Raw genomic sequence first — 26,494 nt, 5'->3', positions numbered from 1 at the left:
ACAACGTCTCTATTGCTGTTTAACCTTGAGACTCCTAAAAGACGACGTCTCTATTGCTGTTTAACATTTAAACTCCAAGAAGACTACGTCTCTTTTAGTTTTAAACGTTGGATTCCAAGAAGACGACGTATATTGCTATTCAACTTTGGAATCCAAGGAGACGACGTCTCTATTGCTGTTTAACCTTGAGACTCCTAAAAGACGACGTCTCTATCGCTGTTTAACCTTAAGACTCCTAAAAGACGACGTCTCTATTGCTGTTTAACCTTGAGACTCCTAAAAGACGACGTCTCTATTGCTGTTTAACATTTAAACTCCAAGAAGACTACGTCTCTTTTAGTTTTAAACGTTGGATTCCAAGAAGACGACGTATATTGCTATTCAACTTTGGAATCCAAGAAGACGACGTCTCTCTTGCTATCTAACCTTGAGACTCCTAAAAGACGACGTCTCTATTGCTGTTTAACCTTGAGACTCCTAAAAGACGACGTCTCTATTGCTGTTTAACATTTAAACTCCAAGAAGACGACGTCTCTTTTAGTTTTAAACGTTGGATTCCAAGAAGACGACGTATATTGCTATTCAACTTTGGAATCCAAGAAGACGACGTCTCTCTTGCTATCTAACCTTGAGACTCCTAAAAGACGACGTCTCTATTGCTGTTTAACCTTGAGACTCCTAAAAGACGACGTCTCTATTGCTGTTTAACATTTAAACTCCAAGAAGACGACGTCTCTTTTAGTTTTCAACGTTGGACTCCAAGAAGACGACGTATATTGCTATTAAACTTTGGAATCCAAGAAGACGACGTCTCTCTTGCTATCTAACCTTGAGACTCCTAAAAGACGACGTCTCTATTGCTGTTTAACCTTGAGACTCCTAAAAGACGACGTCTCTATTGCTGTTTAACATTTAAACTCCAAGAAGACGACGTCTCTTTTAGTTTTCAACGTTGGACTCCAAGAAGACGACGTATATTGCTATTAAACTTTGGAATCCAAGAAGACGACGTCTCTCTTGCTATCTAACTTGAGACTCCTAAAAGACGACGTCTCTATTGCTGTTTAACCTTGAGACTCCTAAAAGACGACGTCTCTATTGCTGTTTAACATTTAAACTCCAAGAAGACGACGTCTCTTTTAGTTTTAAACGTTGGATTCCAAGAAGACGACGTATATTGCTATTCAACTTTGGAATCCAAGAAGACGACGTCTCTCTTGCTATCTAACCTTGAGACTCCTAAAAGACGACGTCTCTATTGCTGTTTAACCTTGAGACTCCTAAAAGACGACGTCTCTATTGCTGTTTAACATTTAAACTCCAAGAAGACGACGTCTCTTTTAGTTTTCAACGTTGGACTCCAAGAAGACGACGTATATTGCTATTAAACTTTGGAATCCAAGAAGACGACGTCTCTCTTGCTATCTAACCTTGAGACTCCTAAAAGACGACGTCTCTATTGCTGTTTAACCTTGAGACTCCTAAAAGACGACGTCTCTATTGCTGTTTAACCTTGAGACTCCTAAAAGACGACGTCTCTATTGCTGTTTAACATTTAAACTCCAAGAAGACGACGTCTCTTTTAGTTTTCAACGTTGGACTCCAAGAAGATGACGTATATGGCTATTCAACTTTGCAATTCAAGAAGATGACGTCTCTCTTGCTACGCAACTTTGTTCTCTAAGAAAACGTCGTCTCTATTTAACCTTGAGACTCCTAAAAGACGACGTCTCTATTGCTGTTTAAACATTTAAACTCCAAGAAGACGATGACTCTTTTATTATTGTACTTTGGAATTCAAGAAGACGACGTATCTCTTGCTACGCAACTTCGTACTCCAAGAAAACGTCGTCTTTGTTGTTACTTCACCTCTAAACACCAAGAACACGACGTTTTTGTTGTTACGCTATTTTGTACTCCAGGAAAACGTCGTCTCTCTTGCTATTTAACCTTGAGGCTCCTAAAAGACGACGTCTCTATTGCTGTTTAACATTTAAACTCCAAGAAGACGACGTCTCTTTTAGTTTTAAACTTGGATTCCAAGAAGACGACGTATATTGCTATTCAACTTTGGAATCCAAGGAGACGACGTCTCTCTTGCTATCTAACCCTGAGACTCCTAAAAGACGACGTCTTTATTGCTGTTTAACCTTGAGACTCCTAAAAGACGACGTCTCTATTGCTGTTTAACATTTAAACTCCAAGAAGACTACGTCTCTTTTAGTTTTCAACGTTGGACTCCAAGAAGACGACGTATATGGCTATTCAACTTTGCAATTCAAGAAGATGACGTCTCTCTTGCTACGTAACTTCGTTCTCCAAGAAAACGTAGTCTCTATTTAACCTTGAGACTCCTAAAAGACGACGTCTTTATTGCTGTTTAACCTTGAGACTCCTAAAAGACGACGTCTCTATTGCTGTTTAACATTTAAACTCCAAGAAGACTACGTCTCTTTTAGTTTTAAACGTTGGATTCCAAGAAGACGACGTATATGGCTATTCAACTTTGCAATTCAAGAAGATGACGTCTCTCTTGCTACGTAACTTCGTTCTCCAAGAAAACGTAGTCTCTATTTAACCTTGAGACTCCTAAAAGACGATGTCTCTATTGCTGTTTAACCTTTAAACTCCAAGAAGACGACGTCTCCGTCGCTACTCAAATTGGACTTCAAAAAAACGACGTTTCTCTTTTTATTCAACCTTTAGACTTCAAGAAGAGGACGTCTCTTTGCTATGCAACTCCAATAAGACGTTGTTTCTTTTGCTACTCAACTTTCTACTCCTAGAAAACGACGTTTCTCTTGTCTTTTAACCTTCAGAATCCAATAAGACGACGTCTCAGTTATTTCTCAACTTAGGATACCAATAAGGCGACATATCCATTGGTAACAACGTGCGTTAATTTCGAGATATCGTGTATAATACAAAACGGAATTTTATCTAATCATACTGTACAGTACAACGAACTTAAAAATGTTGATAAACTCAACTGCTACAAAATAATTTCTCCCAGATTACGTAATATGTTTATTACCTACATGACGCGGTGGTTTCGGATGCCCATTGTCTGTCTAAATACAATTATATAGTGCAATTACTTGGATAAAAGTGTCCCGTTAAGGTTAGTCATCGTTAATGCCGTCGGTATTCTTTTTTATTTTCGTTCCTTTCACATTCGCTGAGATGCTTTTTATTTAACCAGCTATTTAAGTGACATTTAAAGTTATTTCAACTATCGATACTGTCTCGATATCTGGCTGCAGTTTATAAATAAAATGTGTAAACATGGGCGTACACTTTTCAATTGTATTTTCAAAATTATTAATAATTTATTTACTTTTTGTTTATATCCTGTGTCGGGCGTCTGATTAAGTTAACTCTCCGTATCTCAGAAACTATCCATCGTATATGTATACCGAAAGTGATGAACTTGGTTACCGAAACGCGTTTAATTTAGTGTTCAGTATAATTTCTTTCTAGAATTTTCGACTTAATAACTGAAATCAATAACAATACGATTACATTTACATGTATTTCAATATGGAGTCCTTCAAAGGACTCACCCTGACATAAAATGAACTTCTATTTGTAAATGAATTCCATATGCACATCTCCCAAGTATTTGCATTTCGGAAACAAGGAGGTAAATCGGGTGAATCAGGCGGATGGTCTATCACGGTGATAGATTCGTGCGAAAAACGTACGCTCAACGCGCATTGTTCTGAGATGTCTCAAAACTTCATCGTAATAATTCAAGCTTACGCTTAGGGGGAACAAATTCCCTGTAAAAGTGTTCTTAGAATCAAAGAAAACAATCAACATTGATTGCAGCCTTTTTTAATCTCGGTTTTCCCGCTAGCTTCTATTCTTGCTTTGAGATTTGAGTTCCACATCGCATTTGTAAAACCAGGACTCTTCTCCGGTGATGACTAGATGGAGAAAGTCCCCTCTTCGGCACGATTTTCGCTCTGAATCGAACTGAGCGTTGATGGGATTGGATATAGCAGCAGTACAACCCAACGGCACCTGCAAATGGTAAAATAAAGTTATTATTCATCTTCTATACGTATTTTCCGGACAAACCTCGTATATCGGTATTTGTAAGTCTCTGCTACAGGTCTATGGACTTCCGTGCGTGTCTGTGGTCACTTATTGATATCTGTTTAATGTCTGTCAATATCTATGTTGACTTGTCAATGTCTGTTGCAGCCTGCGGATTTTTGTAGATATCTGTTGATGTCTGTCAATATCTGTTGATGTCTTCGTTGACTTTGTGAATATCTGTTTCAGTCTACGGATTTTTGTAGATATCTGTTGATGCCTGTCAATATTTGTTGATGTCTTCGTTGACTTTGTGAATATCTGTTTCAGTCTGCGGATTTATGTAGATATCTGTTAATATCTGTTGATATCTTCGTTGACTTTGTGAATATCTGTTTCTGTCTGCTGATTTATGTAGATATCTGTTAATATCTGTTGATATCTTCGTTGACTTTGTGAATATCTGTTTCTATCTGCGGATTTATGTAGATATCTGTTGATATCTTCGTTGACTTTGTGAATATCTGTTTCTGTCTGCGGATTTATGTAGAGATCTGTTGTAGTCTGTCAATATCTGTTGATATCTTCGTTGACTTTGTGAATATCTGTTTCAGTCTGCGGATTTATGTAGATATCTGTTGTGGTCTGTCAATATATGTTAACGTCTGTCAGTATCTGTTGTCTATGTTGACTTTGTGATATCGAAATTGTGTTTTTATTCGCCAAAACGAATTTTTTACCCCTAATCTCGCCTTGTTCTAGTAATGATGTTATACTTGTACGATTTGTTTTTGAAATACAGCGCGCTATCGTAACATCCCGTACATCTAATAATTAGAGCAAGGTTTGAATTATTACCATGATGGGTCGATTACGTGATATGTTAGGGCATATAATCTTCGAATCAGCACCAAATTGAGCATAAAATTACTGTTAATGAACAGTTTAACTGAAAATTAAAATAAAATTCGTTCCAACGAGAACAAAAAAAAAATCAGAACAATGTGATTGAATCGGTGACAGCGTAGCGTGAAAATATTTCGATTCTCGATGCTGTTCGTGATCTCCTCTTCGATATTCTTCAGTGAGTATTTAGATTGAATACGCGGCATCTACGAGATTGTTCTAAATCATTCGTCTTTGTTTATTTATAATGAAAATTCAATTTTTAATTAACAACAGATGCGTGTGTGTCTCTAGTGAATAGAAGTGAATTTCTAAGCGCTACAATCGAAAGAAAAATATATACAGTATGTATAAAATGTAAAGTACTTTGCTGATATTTCGATTTCGTTGCTTTTAAAATTTTTAAGGGGGATTAGTGTGAACTTAAATTGCAACCTTTGTCTCTCAACCGACATCTTTAAAACAGCTGTATTATTTATTTAAGTACTTTTTTATCACAAAGCGCTGGGGTTAATTTGCAAACGCTCACGTAATTTATTTTATGTGTTTACTAACTCAACTGCTGCTATAACTCGTTTTATACACTATATCACTTTCTAGAATATTCGATTTCCTGGAAATAGTCACAGAAAAACAATATAAATAGGTAGATTCTCCAAGAAAGAAAAGTTATGGCGTATATTTTTGTTAATTACTTTGTTGTTATTAATTTTATCATTAAAATTTATAGAAATACTTGTAGAGAATTTAATTTACAACAAAAAATGTCTGTAAAAATTCGTTCTTCGACCAATAGATCGTGGAATATAGCATAAATACAATTCCACCCCTTTTTTCAATATGGCGATCGAGGGATAAGAGTTTTGGTACTACTGTGAGGTCATAAAGTTACTTCGAAAGTCAGTTTCTATGGAAATATGAATACTATAAGAGATTTGATCAATTTTTGTCTTCTTTTAATAAAATTGGTCTCTGTATGTTTCTAATAATTCACCGCCATCTTCCGGCAGTGGATATTTATTAAACATTATGCCTCTAATATAGTAGATTTCGTTTATCAGGCTGCATTTCCGAACGGAAACTGTTAACCTGATGTACCTGATAAGGACAATGAGACAAACTTATTAAATCACTATTTTGTTATCGAATTTTGATAGGTGCGTTATTTTTATATTCATATTACCGTTTTAAAGTGGGTAAAATCGACAGATTTCGTTACGTCCTGGTTATCCTAAGAAGCAGACTAATTCGAATTAAATCGAGTAGACAGATTTCGTGACATCCTGTTCATCCTGGCAAGAATATTAGCACGAATTTGTTAAATTAGTATATTGACGTTTATTCTAGATAACCGTGCAAAATTTTATATTTTTCTAAACGTTAAAAATTGTTAAAAATCGAGTAGACAGATTTCGTGACATCCTGTTCATCCTGGCAAGAATATTAGCACGAATTTGTTAAATTAGTATATTGACGTTTATTCTTGATAACCGTGCAAAATTTTATATTTTTCTAAACGTTAAAAATTGTTAAAAATCGAGTAGACAGATTTCGTGACATCCTGTTCATCCTGGCAAGAATATTAGCACGAATTTGTTAAATTAGTATATTGACGTTTATTCTTGATAACCGTGCAAAATTTTATATTTTTCTAAACGTTAAAAATTGTTAAAAATCGAGTAGACAGATTTCGTGACATCCTGTTCATCCTGGCAAGAATATTAGCACGAATTTGTTAAATTAGTATATTGACGTTTATTCTTGATAACCGTGCAAAATTTTATATTTTTCTAAACGTTAAAAATTGTTAAAAATCGAGTAGACAGATTTCGTGACATCCTGTTCATCCTGGCAAGAATATTAGCACGAATTTGTTAAATTAGTATATTGACGTTTATTCTTGATAACCGTGCAAAATTTTATATTTTTCTAAACGTTAAAAATTGTTAAAAATCGAGTAGACAGATTTCGTGACATCCTGTTCATCCTGGCAAGAATATTAGCACGAATTTGTTAAATTAGTATATTGACGTTTATTCTTGATAACCGTGCAAAATTTTATATTTTTCTAAACGTTAAAAATTGTTAAAAATCGAGTAGACAGATTTCGTGACATCCTGTTCATCCTGGCAAGAATATTAGCACGAATTTGTTAAATTAGTATATTGACGTTTATTCTTGATAACCGTGCAAAATTTTATATTTTTCTAAACGTTAAAAATTGTTAAAAATCGAGTAGACAGATTTCGTGACATCCTGTTCATCCTGGCAAGAATATTAGCACGAATTTGTTAAATTAGTATATTGACGTTTATTCTTGATAACCGTGCAAAATTTTATATTTTTCTAAACGTTAAAAATTGTTAAAAATCGAGTAGACAGATTTCGTGACATCCTGTTCATCCTGGCAAGAATATTAGCACGAATTTGTTAAATTAGTATATTGACGTTTATTCTTGATAACCGTGCAAAATTTTATATTTTTCTAAACGTTAAAAATTGTTAAAAATCGAGTAGACAGATTTCGTTACATCCTGTTCATCCTGGCAAGAATATTAGCACGAATTTGTTAAATTAGTATATTGACGTTTATTCTTGATAACCGTGCAAAATTTTATATTTTTCTAAACGTTAAAAATTGTTAAAAATCGAGTAGACAGATTTCGTGACATCCTGTTCATCCTGGCAAGAATATTAGCACGAATTTGTTAAATTAGTATATTGACGTTTATTCTTGATAACCGTGCAAAATTTTATATTTTTCTAAACGTTAAAAATTGTTAAAAATCGAGTAGACAGATTTCGTGACATCCTGTTCATCCTGGCAAGAATATTAGCACGAATTTGTTAAATTAGTATATTGACGTTTATTCTTGATAACCGTGCAAAATTTTATATTTTTCTAAACGTTAAAAATTGTTAAAAATCGAGTAGACAGATTTCGTGACATCCTGTTCATCCTGGCAAGAATATTAGCACGAATTTGTTAAATTAGTATATTGACGTTTATTCTTGATAACCGTGCAAAATTTTATATTTTTCTAAACGTTAAAAATTGTTAAAAATCGAGTAGACAGATTTCGTGACATCCTGTTCATCCTGGCAAGAATATTAGCACGAATTTGTTAAATTAGTATATTGACGTTTATTCTTGATAACCGTGCAAAATTTTATATTTTTCTAAACGTTAAAAATTGTTAAAAATCGAGTAGACAGATTTCGTGACATCCTGTTCATCCTGGCAAGAATATTAGCACGAATTTGTTAAATTAGTATATTGACGTTTATTCTTGATAACCGTGCAAAATTTTATATTTTTCTAAACGTTAAAAATTGTTAAAAATCGAGTAGACAGATTTCGTGACATCCTGTTCATCCTGGCAAGAATATTAGCACGAATTTGTTAAATTAGTATATTGACGTTTATTCTTGATAACCGTGCAAAATTTTATATTTTTCTAAACGTTAAAAATTGTTAAAAATCGAGTAGACAGATTTCGTGACATCCTGTTCATCCTGGCAAGAATATTAGCACGAATTTGTTAAATTAGTATATTGACGTTTATTCTTGATAACCGTGCAAAATTTTATATTTTTCTAAACGTTAAAAATTGTTAAAAATCGAGTAGACAGATTTCGTGACATCCTGTTCATCCTGGCAAGAATATTAGCACGAATTTGTTAAATTAGTATATTGACGTTTATTCTTGATAACCGTGCAAAATTTTATATTTTTCTAAACGTTAAAAATTGTTAAAAATCGAGTAGACAGATTTCGTTACATCCTGTTCATCCTGGCAAGAATATTAGCACGAATTTGTTAAATTAGTATATTGACGTTTATTCTTGATAACCGTGCAAAATTTTATATTTTTCTAAACGTTAAAAATTGTTAAAAATCGAGTAGACAGATTTCGTGACATCCTGTTCATCCTGGCAAGAATATTAGCACGAATTTGTTAAATTAGTATATTGACGTTTATTCTTGATAACCGTGCAAAATTTTATATTTTTCTAAACGTTAAAAATTGTTAAAAATCGAGTAGACAGATTTCGTGACATCCTGTTCATCCTGGCAAGAATATTAGCACGAATTTGTTAAATTAGTATATTGACGTTTATTCTTGATAACCGTGCAAAATTTTATATTTTTCTAAACGTTAAAAATTGTTAAAAATCGAGTAGACAGATTTCGTGACATCCTGTTCATCCTGGCAAGAATATTAGCACGAATTTGTTAAATTAGTATATTGACGTTTATTCTTGATAACCGTGCAAAATTTTATATTTTTCTAAACGTTAAAAATTGTTAAAAATCGAGTAGACAGATTTCGTGACATCCTGTTCATCCTGGCAAGAATATTAGCACGAATTTGTTAAATTAGTATATTGACGTTTATTCTTGATAACCGTGCAAAATTTTATATTTTTCTAAACGTTAAAAATTGTTAAAAATCGAGTAGACAGATTTCGTGACATCCTGTTCATCCTGGCAAGAATATTAGCACGAATTTGTTAAATTAGTATATTGACGTTTATTCTTGATAACCGTGCAAAATTTTATATTTTTCTAAACGTTAAAAATTGTTAAAAATCGAGTAGACAGATTTCGTGACATCCTGTTCATCCTGGCAAGAATATTAGCACGAATTTGTTAAATTAGTATATTGACGTTTATTCTTGATAACCGTGCAAAATTTTATATTTTTCTAAACGTTAAAAATTGTTAAAAATCGAGTAGACAGATTTCGTGACATCCTGTTCATCCTGGCAAGAATATTAGCACGAATTTGTTAAATTAGTATATTGACGTTTATTCTTGATAACCGTGCAAAATTTTATATTTTTCTAAACGTTAAAAATTGTTAAAAATCGAGTAGACAGATTTCGTGACATCCTGTTCATCCTGGCAAGAATATTAGCACGAATTTGTTAAATTAGTATATTGACGTTTATTCTTGATAACCGTGCAAAATTTTATATTTTTCTAAACGTTAAAAATTGTTAAAAATCGAGTAGACAGATTTCGTGACATCCTGTTCATCCTGGCAAGAATATTAGCACGAATTTATTAAATTAGTATATCGTTATCGGTTTTTGGTAAGTGTGCCACTTTTATAACTTCTATAATTTTTGTTTCAGATATAATACAAACGAAAACTAAAAACAATGAAAGTGCCAATCGCGTCGTTGAAAACGTTGTAGTGATAAAAGCAATATTTTCCGTTACTAAAATGTAAAGAAAAAAAAAGGCCGCGATTTTTCGTGTAAATTCGTGATATCGAAATTTCTAAACTACTTCGGAAAGTGAATTATGGATAAATTCGATGGCGGTAAAGTCATTAGAGCAAGAAAATTGAAAAGAGGAAAGATAGAAGAAAGAATAACTGATAGGGTGAGTACGTTTTTCACTTACAAATGATATTATTTTTTACGTAAATATTTAATTCGCATAATTTACGTGATTCAAGTACTTTGATACTCAATTTTACATAGGACAAACATCTTATAATTGAGAAATAAGATCAAGGAATCATCAAAACGAAAAAATTGATAAAACACGCGATATAACGTTACTACTTACTTTAAAAATTGAGTGTTGCTATTTCGAACCCTTCAATTTACACAGATTGACCTTCATTTACAACAATCAATTTCTGTTGAGACTGTTTTACTCCAACTAATAATTTCTAGCAATATTATTTTCTAATTTAACAGAGATTAATTGTGATATTTACGTAATTTGAAAAATTCGACGTAAATTTACTATGTCGACTCAGAACTGCCGCAGTTTACATAGGACATTCATCTCAATATTAAGAAAACCGATTAAGAAATCATAAATACGAAAAAAAAAAATGGATAGAACACGCGATTCAACTGAAAACGGAAGTTACTACTCAAAAAATTCAGTGTTTCCGTTTATAATTCTTCAATATATACAGAGTGACGCTCGTATTCAGCAATCTATTTCTGATTGACTATTAACAGTTTCCATAGGACAAACATCTCAATATTAAGAAAACAGATAAAGGAATCATGAATACGAGAAAATGGTTAAAACACGCGACGCAACTGAAATCGGAATTTACAACTTTCTTCAACAACGCAGTGTTGTCTTTTCTAACTATCAATATATACAGAGTGACCTTCTTATACAGCGATCGAATTCTAGTATAGTATTAACTACGGGTGATCTTTTTCTTTAACTTGATAAATATCAATTTTTATATTTACGTAGTTTGAAAAAATACGAAGTAAATACATTATTTCGACCCGGCGCTGCCGCAGTTTACATAGGACAAACATCTCCATATTAAGAAAACAGATCAAAGAATCATGAATACGAGAAAATGGTTAAAACACGCGACGCTGCTGACATCGGTGGTTACTACTGACTCTAAAAATGCAGTGTTGCCATTTCTAACTCTTCAATATATACAGATTGATCTTCGTATACAGTAATTCATTTCTGGTAAATTGTTTTATTTACCTAAATTATTAATTTCGCACGATCTTATATATTTACGTAGTTTAAACTAAATTTATTTTTTGAACCCGGCGCTGGCGCTTAAATAAAATATCAGGATATAAACGTCCAACGTTTAACTTCTGGGAAATTTATGTGACCGTAAAAAATGTATGATGCGTTTTTGCAATTTCTAGCCGTCATTTTGAAACATGAATTTATTCTAAGAAAACTTCGAAACTTACATAGAGAAAAATTGCTAAAGAAACATTAATCAAAAATTAATGTTTTCAATTTTTATTAGTACATCAATATGAATCTGATTAGTGATACTAGAATATACAAGGTATCTCAAAAGATAATACCTTTTTTAACATCGAGTACGTAGATGAGATTCATGACGAATTTAGTATCTTGAATGTTGATGATACAAATTTGTTTTGGCTCAAAAATGAGTCAGAAACGGAACAAAAAGATCAGTCTTTAGATGAAACACAAATTATTTGTACCTATTGTCATAAGCTTGCTTAAAACCTATAAATATAACATGTAGGCCTAGATTTCACTCATAGCTTTTACTCATTATCGTCTTAAGGGTAAGGATCTGATCAATTATTCCTCCATTTTACTTTGAACCTCCTTGATATTTTTCCACTATCATTTCTTGGTACTCGTTCACACATTTAACTTTATTTCCATCCTTAAAGGTTATTCCATCTCCGGGGCCTCTAATAATTTCTTTTGGATCTGCTGGATCCCCGTTTTATTTCAAATTTTCTATCTGTTTCAAGATTTCTTTATCTTTTGGTTCCTCCACGATATTTTCTATTTCCCCCTTCCATATTCTTTCTAGAGCATTCAACAATTCTTTAAAGTATTAATCTCGTTTTTCAACTTTTTCTTGTGGTTTATTCATAGTCTTATCTCATTATTTCTGATAACATCAACCAATAAGTCGTGTGACTAAGAAAAACACATTTTTTTTTACAAAAATCGATTCTATATAATCTTCACGAGCAATACAATCATTTCAACGCGTCTCTAACTTCTCGAGTCCGTGCTTGTAGAGGGATTTGTCTTTTCCTCCAAAATAGGCTTCAGTTTTAGTAATTGCTTCTCAATTTGAGCTGAATTTCTTACCGACGAGAATTTTTTCGAGATCAGTGAATAGGCATTAGTCACTTGGAGAAAAATCTGAACTATTTGTTGGATGAGGAGGCAATTCGTTCAATTTAATCATAATTGCCAGCGACTTGGGCATGTGGTTTCCTCTTTGACATTTGAGGTCGTTTTTCCATGATTTTTGCATTCAAACGATCCAATAATTCATCTAGTATCAGATATTGATTGTCTCTCGCTTTTGGAGATAGTTGATGAACAATATTTTCAAATTACTGAAGCCATAATCTTCCCCTTCTCTTAGTTGTGCCTTTGAACGCCTAGGATATGGTTCACCGGCTGCAGTCCACTCAGATGATGATGGTTTTGATTCCGTGGTGAATCCATGTTTCACCCATTGCTTGGTCGTACTAGATTTCTTCCCTCCCGTTTCTTTTTAGACCCCCCTTCGAACCATCCTTCCTTCTTTATTCTCCTCTCCAAGCCAAAGGGCTAATCCTAACCTCGTTTTGCATAAATTCCTGATTACAATTCGTTTTATTGCTTTATCTCCGGATCAAATCATTTGCAAAATTTCAATCTTCTAATTCTGATGCAAGTTGCACCTTTGAGAAGTTATAGGGCTTCAAAATAATGCCCAAAAAATAGCATCAGCGCGACTTGAACCTGGGACCTCTCGCATGTGAGCTTCGTGCTTTAGCAACTACATTACAGAGACCTTAATAATGCACTACTGTTTAAAGCATGTCCTTTGAATTGAAAATACTAAATTTGGTAAACAATATGAAACTGTTGAGGTTATCAGTCATTTTCTTGGACTATATTTGTAGTTTCTTACTACCTTTTTCTATTTCTGTCTACCCGACATGCAGCCGTTGAAACAATGACCTATTGTTCATTTAGACCGATATCAATTTGATCATACATATCTATAATAATAAATTATTCAGACTTGTCTTTTTCCTTTTACCATAGCTGGTAGTTGAATACTAATAAACAGTTTTTACGTAGACAGAAAGGAAGCCATGTCCATACGCCACGGACAATATAAAATATGATAAATTATATACGTATGCACTTTACGTACTGGGTGTTTCGTAATTTATGCGACAAAAATCAGAAGGTGATTGCTAGCATGAAATTAAGATGGGTCTTTCCTATAACAAAATTTCCTCAGTCCACCCCTTTCCGGGATAAAACCCTTAAAATGTGGTGACTGAAATTAAGTTTTTTTTTTTCAAGCTCTTTTACTTAGAAAATTTTTCTCCACGAGTTGAATTTTGAAAATGAAATCCTCAATTTTTCGAGGCACATTTTTCAAGATTATCTATCATAAATTTTGATATATGGACAGACGGGAGTCCCTACGAGATTATGGAGCAGCATTTTCAGTAAACGTATGGATTGGTATTGTCGGGGGTAACTTAATTGAACCATAATATCTCCCTCAGCCATCAAATTGAATTTCTCATACCAGTTTTCTCGAAAATGATCTCCCTGAACTTGTTTCACTTCACTCGGACTGCTAGGCATCAGATTGGTCGGGGAGGGCCCCAACGTTGGCCTCCTCATTGTCCAGAGCTAAATCCTTGTGATTTCTGTTGATATCAAGAATGATATTCATATAGCGTGCGACACCATTAGAAATAAACCTGAAATTTTTGAACTACGTTCATTTATTTTGGTTAAATGTGGTTTAATGGCTTTAATTAGTGGGGCTTTAAAAAATAATTAATTTTGTAACAAGTGTGTAAACTAGACTTTTTTCTATAAATGTAAATATCGTCGCATAAGCGAAAAAAGGCCTTTCCACACGAACTGCATACAATATTTTTTCTACTAGCGAAAATTTTATCAAAACCAAAATTTAATTAAAACTAACAACAGACGAAATTTACAAACGCTTCTCTTTGGCGTGTATAGATGTTACCTAAAAATAATTATTACTACATGAGTAGAGAAATAATAAATGGCATCAGCGCGACTTGAACCTGAGACCTTAATAATGCACTACTGTTTAAAGTATGTTTCTTTACGTACTTTACGTAGTAATGCGTGAAGTTTTACGCACTCGAGAGTGTATGTATAGGTACTTAACGTACGGTAGTAGAAAAAAATCCATTTTACAAAATTTTTTCAATTTTAATATCTCGTACATCGTAAACATCTAATATGTAATTTATGGAGGTTAGGTTCGTTAATATGACCTTTAACGTATACAAATAAACAAATACATAATGAACAAAATAGGCGAAAATGAAAAACCGCGAGATGTAGTTGAGTTTTGAGTTCGTAGCTTGCCCCCCACGTTCATAGTCACTCTTCGGTTCTCGTGACGTACTTTCGGACTGTGAAACGTCAGTTGTTTTTGATATCTAACACCTTGCGGACGGCGATTGTCCGCGTTTGTTTATATAGTTAATATTTCCGTACAACAAATATTGTTTAGTATTACAAAATTTATGTAATTTGTGTTTATTATTGTTCATGATGGATAATGTTTAGAAGTTGTTTCGTTCGTGATTAGAGTGACTGTTTTCGTTTTGTAGCATGAATATGCAGCAGGTCTGTATTTACATAATTCTTATAATGTATATTTGAAATAAATGTAAAATTCTTTTAAATTCATCATGGTAATATGTTGAAATTGAAAATTCGTATGTCCCCATTGCTAATATTCAACCAATTGTATGGAATTAATTCAATTTATTATGTTATTGTGTGCTACGTGAAAAAAAAAACTGAAACAGGTCGATGTTTATTCTTAAATTGATTACTTTACCTAGAATGAAGATGATGATGTTTTTGTTAAATATTTAAACCAAATTTGGTTTCAAATTTTTAACACACACGCCCCCCGTTTCACCCCGAACAATATTTTAATGAACATGAATTAATTATTGAAGAGTAAGGTTCAGATATAATAAAAAAATGTTTAGCCATTACTTTTTCTAATTATTCAATAAATCATCAATTTCTAGAGGATACATTGCCGATATTTCTAAATACGAAAAACCTAACCTAACCTAAAATAAAATAACCCCACCCCACGCCTCGACCCTATCAATAAACATTGAATAATTGCAAGGTATCAAAATTTCAATTTTCAAACCTAAAAAACTGTTCAACATATTAAATTTTCAAGGTCATCGAAGCTGTGAGGGTTAAACTATACAATTACCTCAAAATGATCACCATTTACTTCTTGACAATAACCGAAACGATTTTGGAAGTCTCGTACAACATTTTGTATGACCTCAGGGGTAATTTTTTTAAATTCTTCCGTTTTCCTAACTTTTAAATCAACGATATTGTCTGGTCTATAAAAATATACCTTAAATTCTAAATAACTCCATAAGAAGTAATCGAGAGGAGTCAAATCGGGGGGTCTAGCCGGCCATTCGAACGTTCCACGTCTTCACCTATTGAGAAAAATCTCGTTTAAATAATTTCTAACTGTACGTGATGATTAACACCAGGAAAAAGTCTTTGGCTCTAAGAATTTATTCTAAATAAGCCCCGAAAAATTGGAGTATCGAGCCATCATCAAGTACATGTATTTAGAAGGGTTAAGAGGTAAGCAGATTTACGAAGATATGCTTAATACTCTTGAGAATCAATGTCCTTCGTATGCTATGGTGGAAAATTGGACAGCAAGCTTCAAAAGAGGTAAATTTTCCATTGAAGATGATGTCCGAACGGGAAGGCCAGTTTCTGTGTCAGTCCCCGAAAATATCGATGCAGCTCATGACATGATTTTATCAGTCCGTCGAATTGGGCTAAAACGGATATCTGAAGCACTGAATATTTCATACGAACGAGTTCATCATATAGTTCACGTCAATTTGGACATGAGAAAAATTGCCGCAAAATGGATCCCCAAATGTTTGAATGTTGACCAAAAGCTTGTAGGTGTAGAAGCATCGCGTTCGATCTGATCGATTTGAAAACGATGTAGACTTCTTAAACCGAATTGTTACTATGGATGAGACTTGGATACATTTCTACTATCCAGAAACAAAGCAACAATCGATGGAATGGTTCTCCAAGACTTAAGAAGTTTCGTGTCCAAAAATCTGCTGGAAAAGTTCTTGCTTCAGTTTTTTGGGATTATCATAGAGAAATCTTGATTGATATGTTGGATAAGAGTAGAACAATAACTGGAAATTACTATTCGACATTACTAGGAGAAAAAATTGAAGAGAAAAGACGCGGAAAGCTACCCAAAGGTGTTTTGTTTTTGCAGGATACTCCCCTGCACACAAATCTCATACCAAAAATTCGTGTTTTGGGGTTTGAATTACTAGAACACCCCCCTCATTCACCAGATTTGGCTCCGTCCGACTATCATCTCTTGCCTCAACTGAAAAAAAAGTTTAAAAGGTCGTAAATTTTCTTCCGACGAGGAGATAATAAAAGCTGTGGAGATCTGGTTTGCAGAGCAAGAAGAAATTTTTTTTTAAAGATCTAGAGATGTTGCAGGTTCGCAGTAATAAATGTATCCAATTAAGAGGAGAATATGTTGAGTACTAAAAATATTTTGACATTGAAATTTTGATTGGTTCTATAGTAGGCTAACATTTTTCAATAGATCCTCGTAGAGCAACTTAAATGGTCAATTCTGAATGGTACAAAAGCGTTTGTTTGCCAGAAGTGTTCGAAAAACCAATCGTTGAAGAGGAATTAATTTCCACCACGACAATGCGAGCTCTCACCAATCAGATTACTCACCTTTCGGAGTTTTCATAAGATTTTTCACGGTATTAAACTATCCCTCTTTAAAGTGTGACTTGATTTGGATATATTTTTAAATATTCTTCAAATATAAACTGTGGTACTGTTTCAAATTAACACGTGTATATGGTGTATTAAAAATAATTACTACCATGTAAGTAAACTTATAATTTCCGTTTCCCTTATTATGTTATTGATGTTTGCTGCGTCGGAGAAAGACCCGATAGACTCTTACTTGTCTTTATATGGTTATCAAGTGGTCACTTTTACCTACGAGATTAATGAACCTTATTTAAACAAGAAGTACGCTTCAATTCAATGCAATTTTATAGAGAAATTTCGAGTTTTGGTCTCATATACGAGGATATATTGAAAAACTCTTAGCTTAGCCTAATATAGAACCGAACAAAATTTCAATGTCAAAATATTTTATTACTCAACATATTCTCCTCTTAATTGGATACATTTATTACAGCGAACTTGCAACGTCTCTGGACCGTCCAAAAAAATTTACGACCTTTTAAACTTTGTTTTAGTTGAGGAAAGAGATGATAGTCGGACGGAGCCAAATCTGCTGAATAAGTGGGGTGTTCTAGTAATTCAAACCCCAAAACACGAATTTTTGGTATGAGATTTGTGTGCAGGGGAGTATCCTGCAAAAGCAAAACACCTTTGGATAGCTTTCCGCGTCTTTTCTCTTTAATTTTTTCCCGTAGTAATGTGGAATAGTAATCTCCAGTTATTGTTCTACCAAAAGACTGAAGCAGGAACTTTTCCAGCAGATTTTGGACACGAAACTTCTTAGGTCTTGGAGAACCAGAATGTCGCCATTCCATCGATAGTTGCTTTGTCTCTGGATCGTAGAAATGTACCCAAGTCTCATCCATAGTAACAATTCGGCTTAAGGAATCTACATCGTTTTTAAATCGAGCACAGATCGAACGCGATGCTTCTACCCTTACACACTTTTGGTCAACAATCAAACATTTTGGGATCCATTTTGCAGCAATTTTTCTCATGTCCAAATTGACGTGAACTATATGATGAACTCGTTCGTATGAAATATTCAGTGCTTCAGATATTCATTTTAGCCCAATTCGACGGTCTGATAAAATCATGTCATGAACTGCATCGATATTTTCGGGGACCGACACAGAAACTAGCCTTCCCGATCAGTCATCATCTTCAATGGAAAATTTACCTCTTTTGAAGCTTGCTGTCCAATTTTTCAAGATCGCATACGAAGGACATTGATCATCAAGGGTATTAAGCATATGTTTGTAAATCTGCTTACCTCTTAACCCTTTTAAATATTCCAATTTTTCGATTTTCACAATTTCGGTGGACATCTTTTTTCTTTTAATATATCGCGTAACTCTGGTTTACTTTTTTGACTTTACACTTACACTTCTAATAAGTTATTGTTCGTCGCTATGGTAACGCAATATTTTGTTTATGCATGGAACTGGTCTAGGCTAACTAGATATCAATACATCCTCGTAGTAAATGCTTTCGCACGCATCGTTACTTGTAGTCCAGTCATTATTATAGTAGGTTAACCTCTGAAAATCGACATACCTAGTATATTACCACGTAAAATTTTGTAATTGAATTGTCTACAACATTGATAATAAAATAAATAGCGTAAAACCCTTGGAAAACGAGATATTTGCAAAAAATCGATTTTTGTGTCCTTCGACCCATAACCTTGAAACTTGCGACCATCCAATTATATGTGAATTTTGAGTATAGTTCTAAGATGCCAAAATACAAATTTTTACGTGGTAATATACTGGGTATGTCGTTTTTCCGAAATTATCACCTATTTTGACCTAAGATGACGTTGCTTCGATCCACGATCGAACGATCACTCAGACAGTAAATTAGTGGAAGAAATTGTTCTAACTAATCGGCGCTTAAAAATACAACAAATTGCAACGTCTGTGTTGCTATTTCCATGTCATATTTAGAACAACGTAATTAACTTATATTTTGAGGGTGAAAGGCTTGAAATGCCATTTCTTTGGGGGAGGACTCGTCCTAATACTAATGAACCCCCTTTTCAATACCCTGGATCCGCCCTTGCGATGCTCCAGTCCAAAGTGCTTCGCTTTCCAAGACTACTGTAAAAGAATGTGACTTCGCAACATTCATCATATAGCCCCGATCTGTCTCCGTCCGACTATTTTTATTCGTAAAGCTGAATTAACATATTGATTCTAAAGATGCATATTTTTATAGGGATTATAGAACTGGTTTCAAACGATTGATAGTGTTTATAAACAAAACAACTTATAAGAAATTTACCAATATCAATATACGAGGTTTGTCTAAAAAATTTCCGACGTAACTTATATCATCGTAAAGTCGAAGTCCGGTATTTGTCAGACAACCCTCGTATATATGTACAAGCCGAATGGTCGAAGTGGAACACTCCACTATTTTTAATGGAAAAAGTGATGTCACTCAATGAGATGACGACTCCAGAAATTATGAAGAAAACCCACAAAATGGTACTGAATGATCATCGAATGAAATTGCGCGATCTCAGAAGACTTAGTAGGCATTTCTGTGTTTTTTTTGTTGGGCCAGTTACTTCTTGGACCATCCTCGTAGATTAAATCAATTTATTGAAATTGATATAAGAAACTTCTAACATAACCCACAAGCTAAAAAATATTTCAGCAATTTATGTGGGCATCTCAAGGTGAACCATCTTAAGATCTCCATTTTTTACGTTTCAAGATATTCATTTGAACGTAAATAAAATTAACTATATACAGGATGGCCAGAAAATGTTTTAGTGATCTAAAAAGTAACGTAATCGTATTGAACCTCATGGTTCTTCACTAAAATTCATCGTATTTACTTTCGCTGCAAAAAGACAACATCTATCGTCTATTTTTTATGTATGTAAGAGTATTAAAATAATAAAGCATTCGTAATGAAGTATAGAATAAATAGAAGTTGGGGTAGATACCGAACAATTCGCGGAAATCAAAATTAACAACTTCGGCCATTTTGTCCACAATCTCCTAGGAAAATCATTCGAATTGCTTTCGTTCCTTATCAGCCACTGACTGACTGAGTTTTTCCCATCCGCCTTAAGTTTTAGTATCCATTTTTTTCTGTAAAATTGCCCTTATTTTCTGTACCCTTATGTCATATAAAAATAAATATAAATTAAAAGTTATTTATACTTCTGCTATATGTCATCCTCACGTGACAGCTGTCAAATTATCATTTATTTACTTTGAAGTTATAGTCTATGTTAATGAATATCAGAGTAATAAAATGATGAAGCATTTAATCTTCTCGAACCGCTTAGTGTGAAATGTGTGAGCTACTGACAGTTTTCATGTCACGTTAGCGACTTCATTTTCAACCCTCAAGCCCTTTACGCTCAAGGCTATCAGCAATTCTCTCACGTGTTTTTGACGTATGACGTTAGATCGTTATGTTGAGGTTATTTGTTTTCTCGTTTGTTTGTTTATTGTTGTTTTTTGACTTTGCTTGTTTTGCTTAGTTGTTTTTCCTAATATCGTCCATTAATACCAGATTACAAACAAAAAATAGTGTAAAATAAAATTTTTACCACTGTTCGATGACTCTTAAGGCCTATTCATAAACATGACTTCCGTTCGCCGTTGCCGTTTGCTGTTACAAAATTAAAAACATTGAAATGCGTAATACCATTCCTAGTTGCCGTTTGACGTCGCCATCTGTTGTTGGTTTTATAAGAGTCAATCACATCCGCTTCCGTTTGTCACGTGATTTTGACGTATGACGTTAGAGCGTGATGTTGGGGTTATTTGTTTTCCTGTTTGTTTGTTTATGGTTGTTTTTTGGCTTGTTCTCTTTTCGTTGTTTTTCCTAATATCGTCCATACGTACCGGATTTTTGGGTTAACGTCAAGTTTATGAATAGGATGTAGAATTTGTAACGAACGGCAAACGTCATCCGCGAACGGCAACAGCAAACGGCAAGTTTATGAATCATCAAGCTATTATCAAGGTTTTGACCAGTCCAAACCTTTTCTATGTTCTGTACAACTTATTGTCAAAAAAGAGGTCAAAAATTGGGTTTTATTTATCTCCCGTACATAAAAAAAGACTATAAACATAATTTATTCTCGAGACACTTAATTATTACTGAATATAAAGAAAATTCATCCTTGCAAGGACAGTTAATACGGTGGTAATAATAAAACAGTCCTCCATGTTTATTTCAAATAGGCTGGGTGTTAAACAGGTGGGACATACTTATTAAATTATCTGAGCATAGCCTACACGTTTTCATTGTTTTTATTATGAATAATGATGTAGACGACATGAATATTCTCAAGGTCGTAACATCGTATAACCTACAGATATAAGAAATATACAAAAAGGCATTAAATATTCATATTTAATCGAATTATAGGTTATACACCTATATCACAGACTTGAATCGTCAGAAATATGTAATGAAAAACTGTATGATACAGTTCAATAACCGTCGCGGTATATAGCCGGATGATTGTGCCCGATTTGAGGTTAACATCTGACAGATGTACGTGTGGGGTTATTATTACGTTCTTGACTCAAAATGGAGTGTCTTAATACGTTATGTAAGATTAACATTAAAAAAAAAATATTAATATATTGTTTTCTATAATATAATTATAATGATAGATCAAAGTAAATGATTGTTAAAATGTATTTATTCTTAATAGAAGATTTCAAACAACTATCGCCATCTCTAGGTCAGACCAGGTACTTCTGGGACCGTATTCTTAGTTATCGGATTTCGTTATTAATATTAATCCAATTTCCATAAATCTATGAAGTAATCAAACTACAGTTTTTGTATTAAAAGTTAGGTTAGATCAATAACTTTCAATCTCGAAGTTGTTTTTTTCGACTAGATTAACTGCGACGAAACTTTTAGGTTAAGTTATTTATTTTTCAGTACCAATTTAAGGAATTCAGTAATTATTACGATTTGTTTCTTTCCTGCATAGTTCAATAGTTATTACAAAATAGATTCTTTGAAATAAATTGTGAGAATCGTTTTTTTTTACACAAATCTCCGAGCTAGGGAGTGTCAGATAATATGTGTGAAAGTTTCATTGAAGTAGGTACTTTCATTAACTGCATGCTCACATTCAAAGGAAATACTTTCTATAAAAATTTACGTTATTATTAGTAAAATAAACAAAGAAAAGATAAATTAGGAGTGAAGGTATTCAAAAACCTTTGATTATACGAGGACTGGCTATTGAATAACGAGAGTGCGCGCCTAGAGGGCGCCCTAGATGGATGGGGTGAAAAACTATTATAGTATATGTGCATTAGCGATTTGAAACGAACGTATCAATCTCAAATGTCTTAAATTGAGAAAAGAGCTCCGATTGAATGCAATAAATTGTTGCAAGAGGCCTCTGGGACAATTCTCTATCTCCTGCGCATGTTTTCGATTGGTGTAAGCGATTTGTGAGGGCCGAGAGAGCACTGAAGATGACCAGCGCCCAGGCCGCCCTGTGACTGTTTTAACTCCGGAAACAGTGACCAAAATCAACCAAATTATGCGTGCAGATCGTCGAATCACTATCCGGATGATTGCCGAGGCTGTAAACGCCGAAAAAGGTTAGAAAAAGATTTGAAAGGCACTAACCAAAGAAGACTTCCAACACTGCTTTGATCAATGGAAAAAAGGTGTGTTGCGAGGGAATGGAAGTATATTGAAGGGGAGCATTCGAATGTAGAATAATTTTTGTAATAAAACCCTTTTTCCTAACCAGTCTCGTTTTTTAATACCCAGACCTCATATGTGATATTGAAATTCGTCGTATATTTTAAAAATATACAAAAACACTTTTAATAAAAACAAATTTGAGCATAATTAAAAGCTGTAAATGGCTAAAGGAATTAAAACTAATAAGAATAAAGTTCAACTTCAACAACTGTACAATAAGTTTTTCCACTTTTCTGAAAATCTACGAAAAATATTTTTCAGGTATAAAATCATTGTTGATATAATTTTTAAATTGACCTTGGTTTCCTCTTCTATTTTATTGCCCATATATAAAAAGAATCATTTGGAAGATAAGTAATTTTTTTTATTTTATTCCCTTGTCGCATCCTTTTTATTAAATTATTTGTAAACAAATCAAAAAACGCTATCTGGGTATCTACATTTGATTGATAAATTATCAACCTCCCTCATCGCTGACAGTTTAGAGCGACTTGCGAAGTTTATACCGGACCGTGTGCACATGAAATCAGTGCACTTATATTGATAAATTGGTGTTCTAGGCGTTTGTAGGCATCACGTCTGCCTGTCGAGTAGTATTTGAAAATACTGCTAAACAGAACATCTGCCGTGGTAGTATCGGTAAAACAAAAACTGTTTCTGGTCAACTCTGGAACGCCTACAAATCGAATTGCTCTGTATTAAATCGATCATCCTCGGGGTATACTTGGAAACCGAACCTATTTAATAGTCAGATATGAAAATTCCGTAATTATTTGTATTTCAATTCGATTATAATAATAATGGCAGAAGATGAAAAATCAAATATGTATCAAAAGCTTCAAATACCTTGGTATGACACTAATACAAGATGGAAGATTGGAACTAGAGATTAACGAGAGAATTGGAGCTGCTGAAAGATTATTCGAGGTGATTAAGACACAGTTTTTAGCCCAAAATAAATAGAAATAGATATTTCTTGGAAAATCAAGGAATAAAACAAGATAAGACAACAATATAATAGAAAATTTTAACTTGAAACCCATTCAAAACAAAATCGAAGAAGAACCAATTAAAATGGTTCGGCCACGTTAGGACTTACAAAAAAAATAGCAGGCGAAAATTGAGGAATAAGATAACAGGAAAAGAAACAAAAAACACATGACAGGAAAGAATGGAAACTGCCATGGAAGGAAACAATGGAAGCTGCTGCGGAAGGAAACAATGGAAACTGTTGTGGAAGGAAAGAATGGAAACTGCTGTGGAAGGAAAGAATAAAAAATGCTACGGAAAGAAAGAATGGCAACTGCTGTGGAAAGAAAGAATGGCAACTGCTGTGGAAGGAAAAAATGGCAACTGCTGTGGAAGAGGGAGTGAAAGGTAGAATGGCAGAAAAGTTTAAGGCTTAACCAAAGTAAAGTACATTTCAATTTGTTACACGTTAATATTTAATTGTGTCTTTTCGAAAATCTTATGCAATCTTTAGATATGGAAGTCGATGTTTTTTGAAAAATTCCGATAGATGGTCTCTTATATCTCCAAATCTATTTCTTTGTGATTTCCTATTTTCTCTAGAAAAGTTTAGTTGTATAGGGTTTGAAAATGTACGTAGACTTTATTTTACAATTAAAAATCGCAGGCTTGTAATGAATCGAAAGTACTTATTTCTAGAGGCTATGATAAGACAAAAAAATCCATTGTTCAGTGTGTTTGATTAATTTTTAAAATCACGTTTTTTTAAGCGAACATTTCACTTTCCTGCCCCGAAGGAGAATCTTCGGAGGACCTTCACCTTGATATTTGTTTCGATAAGTCGTTTTAATGTGATGTGTATATTTTAGAAACTGAACCAAGGAAGAGATAAAAAAAGAGAGAGAAATTCGTTCGTTAAAGTTAGGTAGGATAAGAAGTATTTTTGTAAGAAAGGTGGTTTTATTGAGGAGACCCTGATGAAGGAATATATCCTCTGCAGGACTGGGGTTGTGCTAGTTTCGTTGGGTTGTGTTTGGCCCAATGAAAACGAAATTATACCTTGTAAGCAAACGGTTCTTCTCGTTTGTTTTTTTTTATTTTTGATGGGTTTAATTTGTTTTTTTTTTTGGTTTTTTGAAATTTTGTGTTTTTTTTTACTCCACTTCAACTTCCATTGAAAAAAAAACAATGAAAACAATGTTTTGTATGCTACATCTAAATGTAGTAATCGCATATCTATAAGACAACGTAAAATAGTGAATTGACAATACTAAGAAGTCGGAAATTACTTCATAAGTGGTGAGGGGTGTTAGTTACCTTAAATATCAACTGTCACTTGTCATATGTCACGAGCTATGTTGTGGGCATAGACAAAGTAATACCAGACTGCACTTTCAATAAAATTCGTGTTCCAATATTAGAATGATATACAAAGAAAGTTACTGTCAAGACCAGAGGATGTTTCATTCTAAAATTAGCACAACTTTTCATTATAGAAATTATATATTTTCAGCAGTCTAGAATTGCTATGTCTATGGTTGTAGGTCTTTTATCATATATACTATGACCATATCTGTCACAGATGTGTGTCATCTGTCAAATGCTTTTCTTCTTCAGGGGTTGAAAGTGAAATGTCATTGGTTTCATTGTGGTTTTCAATATTCTGTTAATTTTCATTCACTTTTAGTTGTATATGAGTTGTTTTTATGAATTTTTCCGATTTCCCCGTAGATATTTCACTATAAAAGAAAACTACGACTACGACTTTATACGAAAATGTTCCTCACAAGGAAATCGTTTTTTCGACCTATAAAGTCATGTCCATGTTAATTTGCGATATCAAAGGTGTCTTGTTGACTCGTTTTGATTCAGTGAATCATGATGGCTATTACTCATTCATCCATTATATTAGACGTAGTACGGTGATTTTCCAGTACCATTTGATGAACTTTTTCGATGATATCGCAGGTTTCGGTCGTCCCGAAGTCTCAACCACAGGCTAGGATTGAATTCAACTGACCAAAATTTTGCGTAAACTTCTTACTTCTTAAAAACGAGGTTCATGTAGAAAACTGTTCAGATAACTCTCGTAAATTATTATAAATACGAAACGTAACCATCATTTCTCATCAGTGGCCAGTATTCAATAATTTCTACCGATAATTTATAGGTTACGTGAAATATCGAAACAGATCGTGGGAAGTTTCATTATATTTACAACCGGAATTTTTGGTTTCCAAAACAATGTTTCTAATATAACAATAAGAAATTGATTGTTTTAATAATAATAACAAGAAATCATTGGGTGCTAAACTAGGACTATATGGTGGATGACCCAACAGTCCGATGTTATGACTTAGTAGTCGTAGAAAATCATTGCACGAAAAGGTTTACGATGTAATTAAATTTATTGACAAAAACGTTAACATGTTTTGAGTACGCTCACCATTAAAACTGTCAAAATTCATGATGGCAATGTCAGATTTGACATATTCACATCAGTGTTGCCATATCTCATAA

General features: G+C 33.6%; 1 protein-coding gene across 8 annotated transcripts in view; it reads left to right on the top strand.

The window, feature by feature from the left end:
- The window catches only part of LOC130440776 (mitogen-activated protein kinase-binding protein 1), an 86,540-nt gene that overhangs the window by 8,978 nt on the left and 51,068 nt on the right, over nt 1-26,494 (top strand). For 5 of the 8 annotated variants that reach the window (XM_056774170.1, XM_056774154.1, XM_056774130.1 and 2 more), the window contains exon 2: nt 10,090-10,342. In XM_056774170.1, coding sequence (XP_056630148.1) covers nt 10,262-10,342 — 81 coding nt within the window. In that variant the 5' untranslated portion in view covers nt 10,090-10,261. Of the gene's footprint in view, nt 1-10,089; nt 10,343-14,889; nt 15,101-26,494 lie in introns of those variants that run through there. The other 3 variants (XM_056774179.1, XM_056774146.1, XM_056774113.1) reach the window with 1 other exon arrangement.

Source organism: Diorhabda sublineata, chromosome 1 (assembly GCF_026230105.1).
Source record: "Diorhabda sublineata isolate icDioSubl1.1 chromosome 1, icDioSubl1.1, whole genome shotgun sequence".
NCBI classification, from domain to species: Eukaryota; Metazoa; Arthropoda; class Insecta; order Coleoptera; family Chrysomelidae; genus Diorhabda; species Diorhabda sublineata.
Note: the sequence above shows the minus strand (reverse complement) of the source record. Positions and strands in the feature narration are given on the sequence as shown.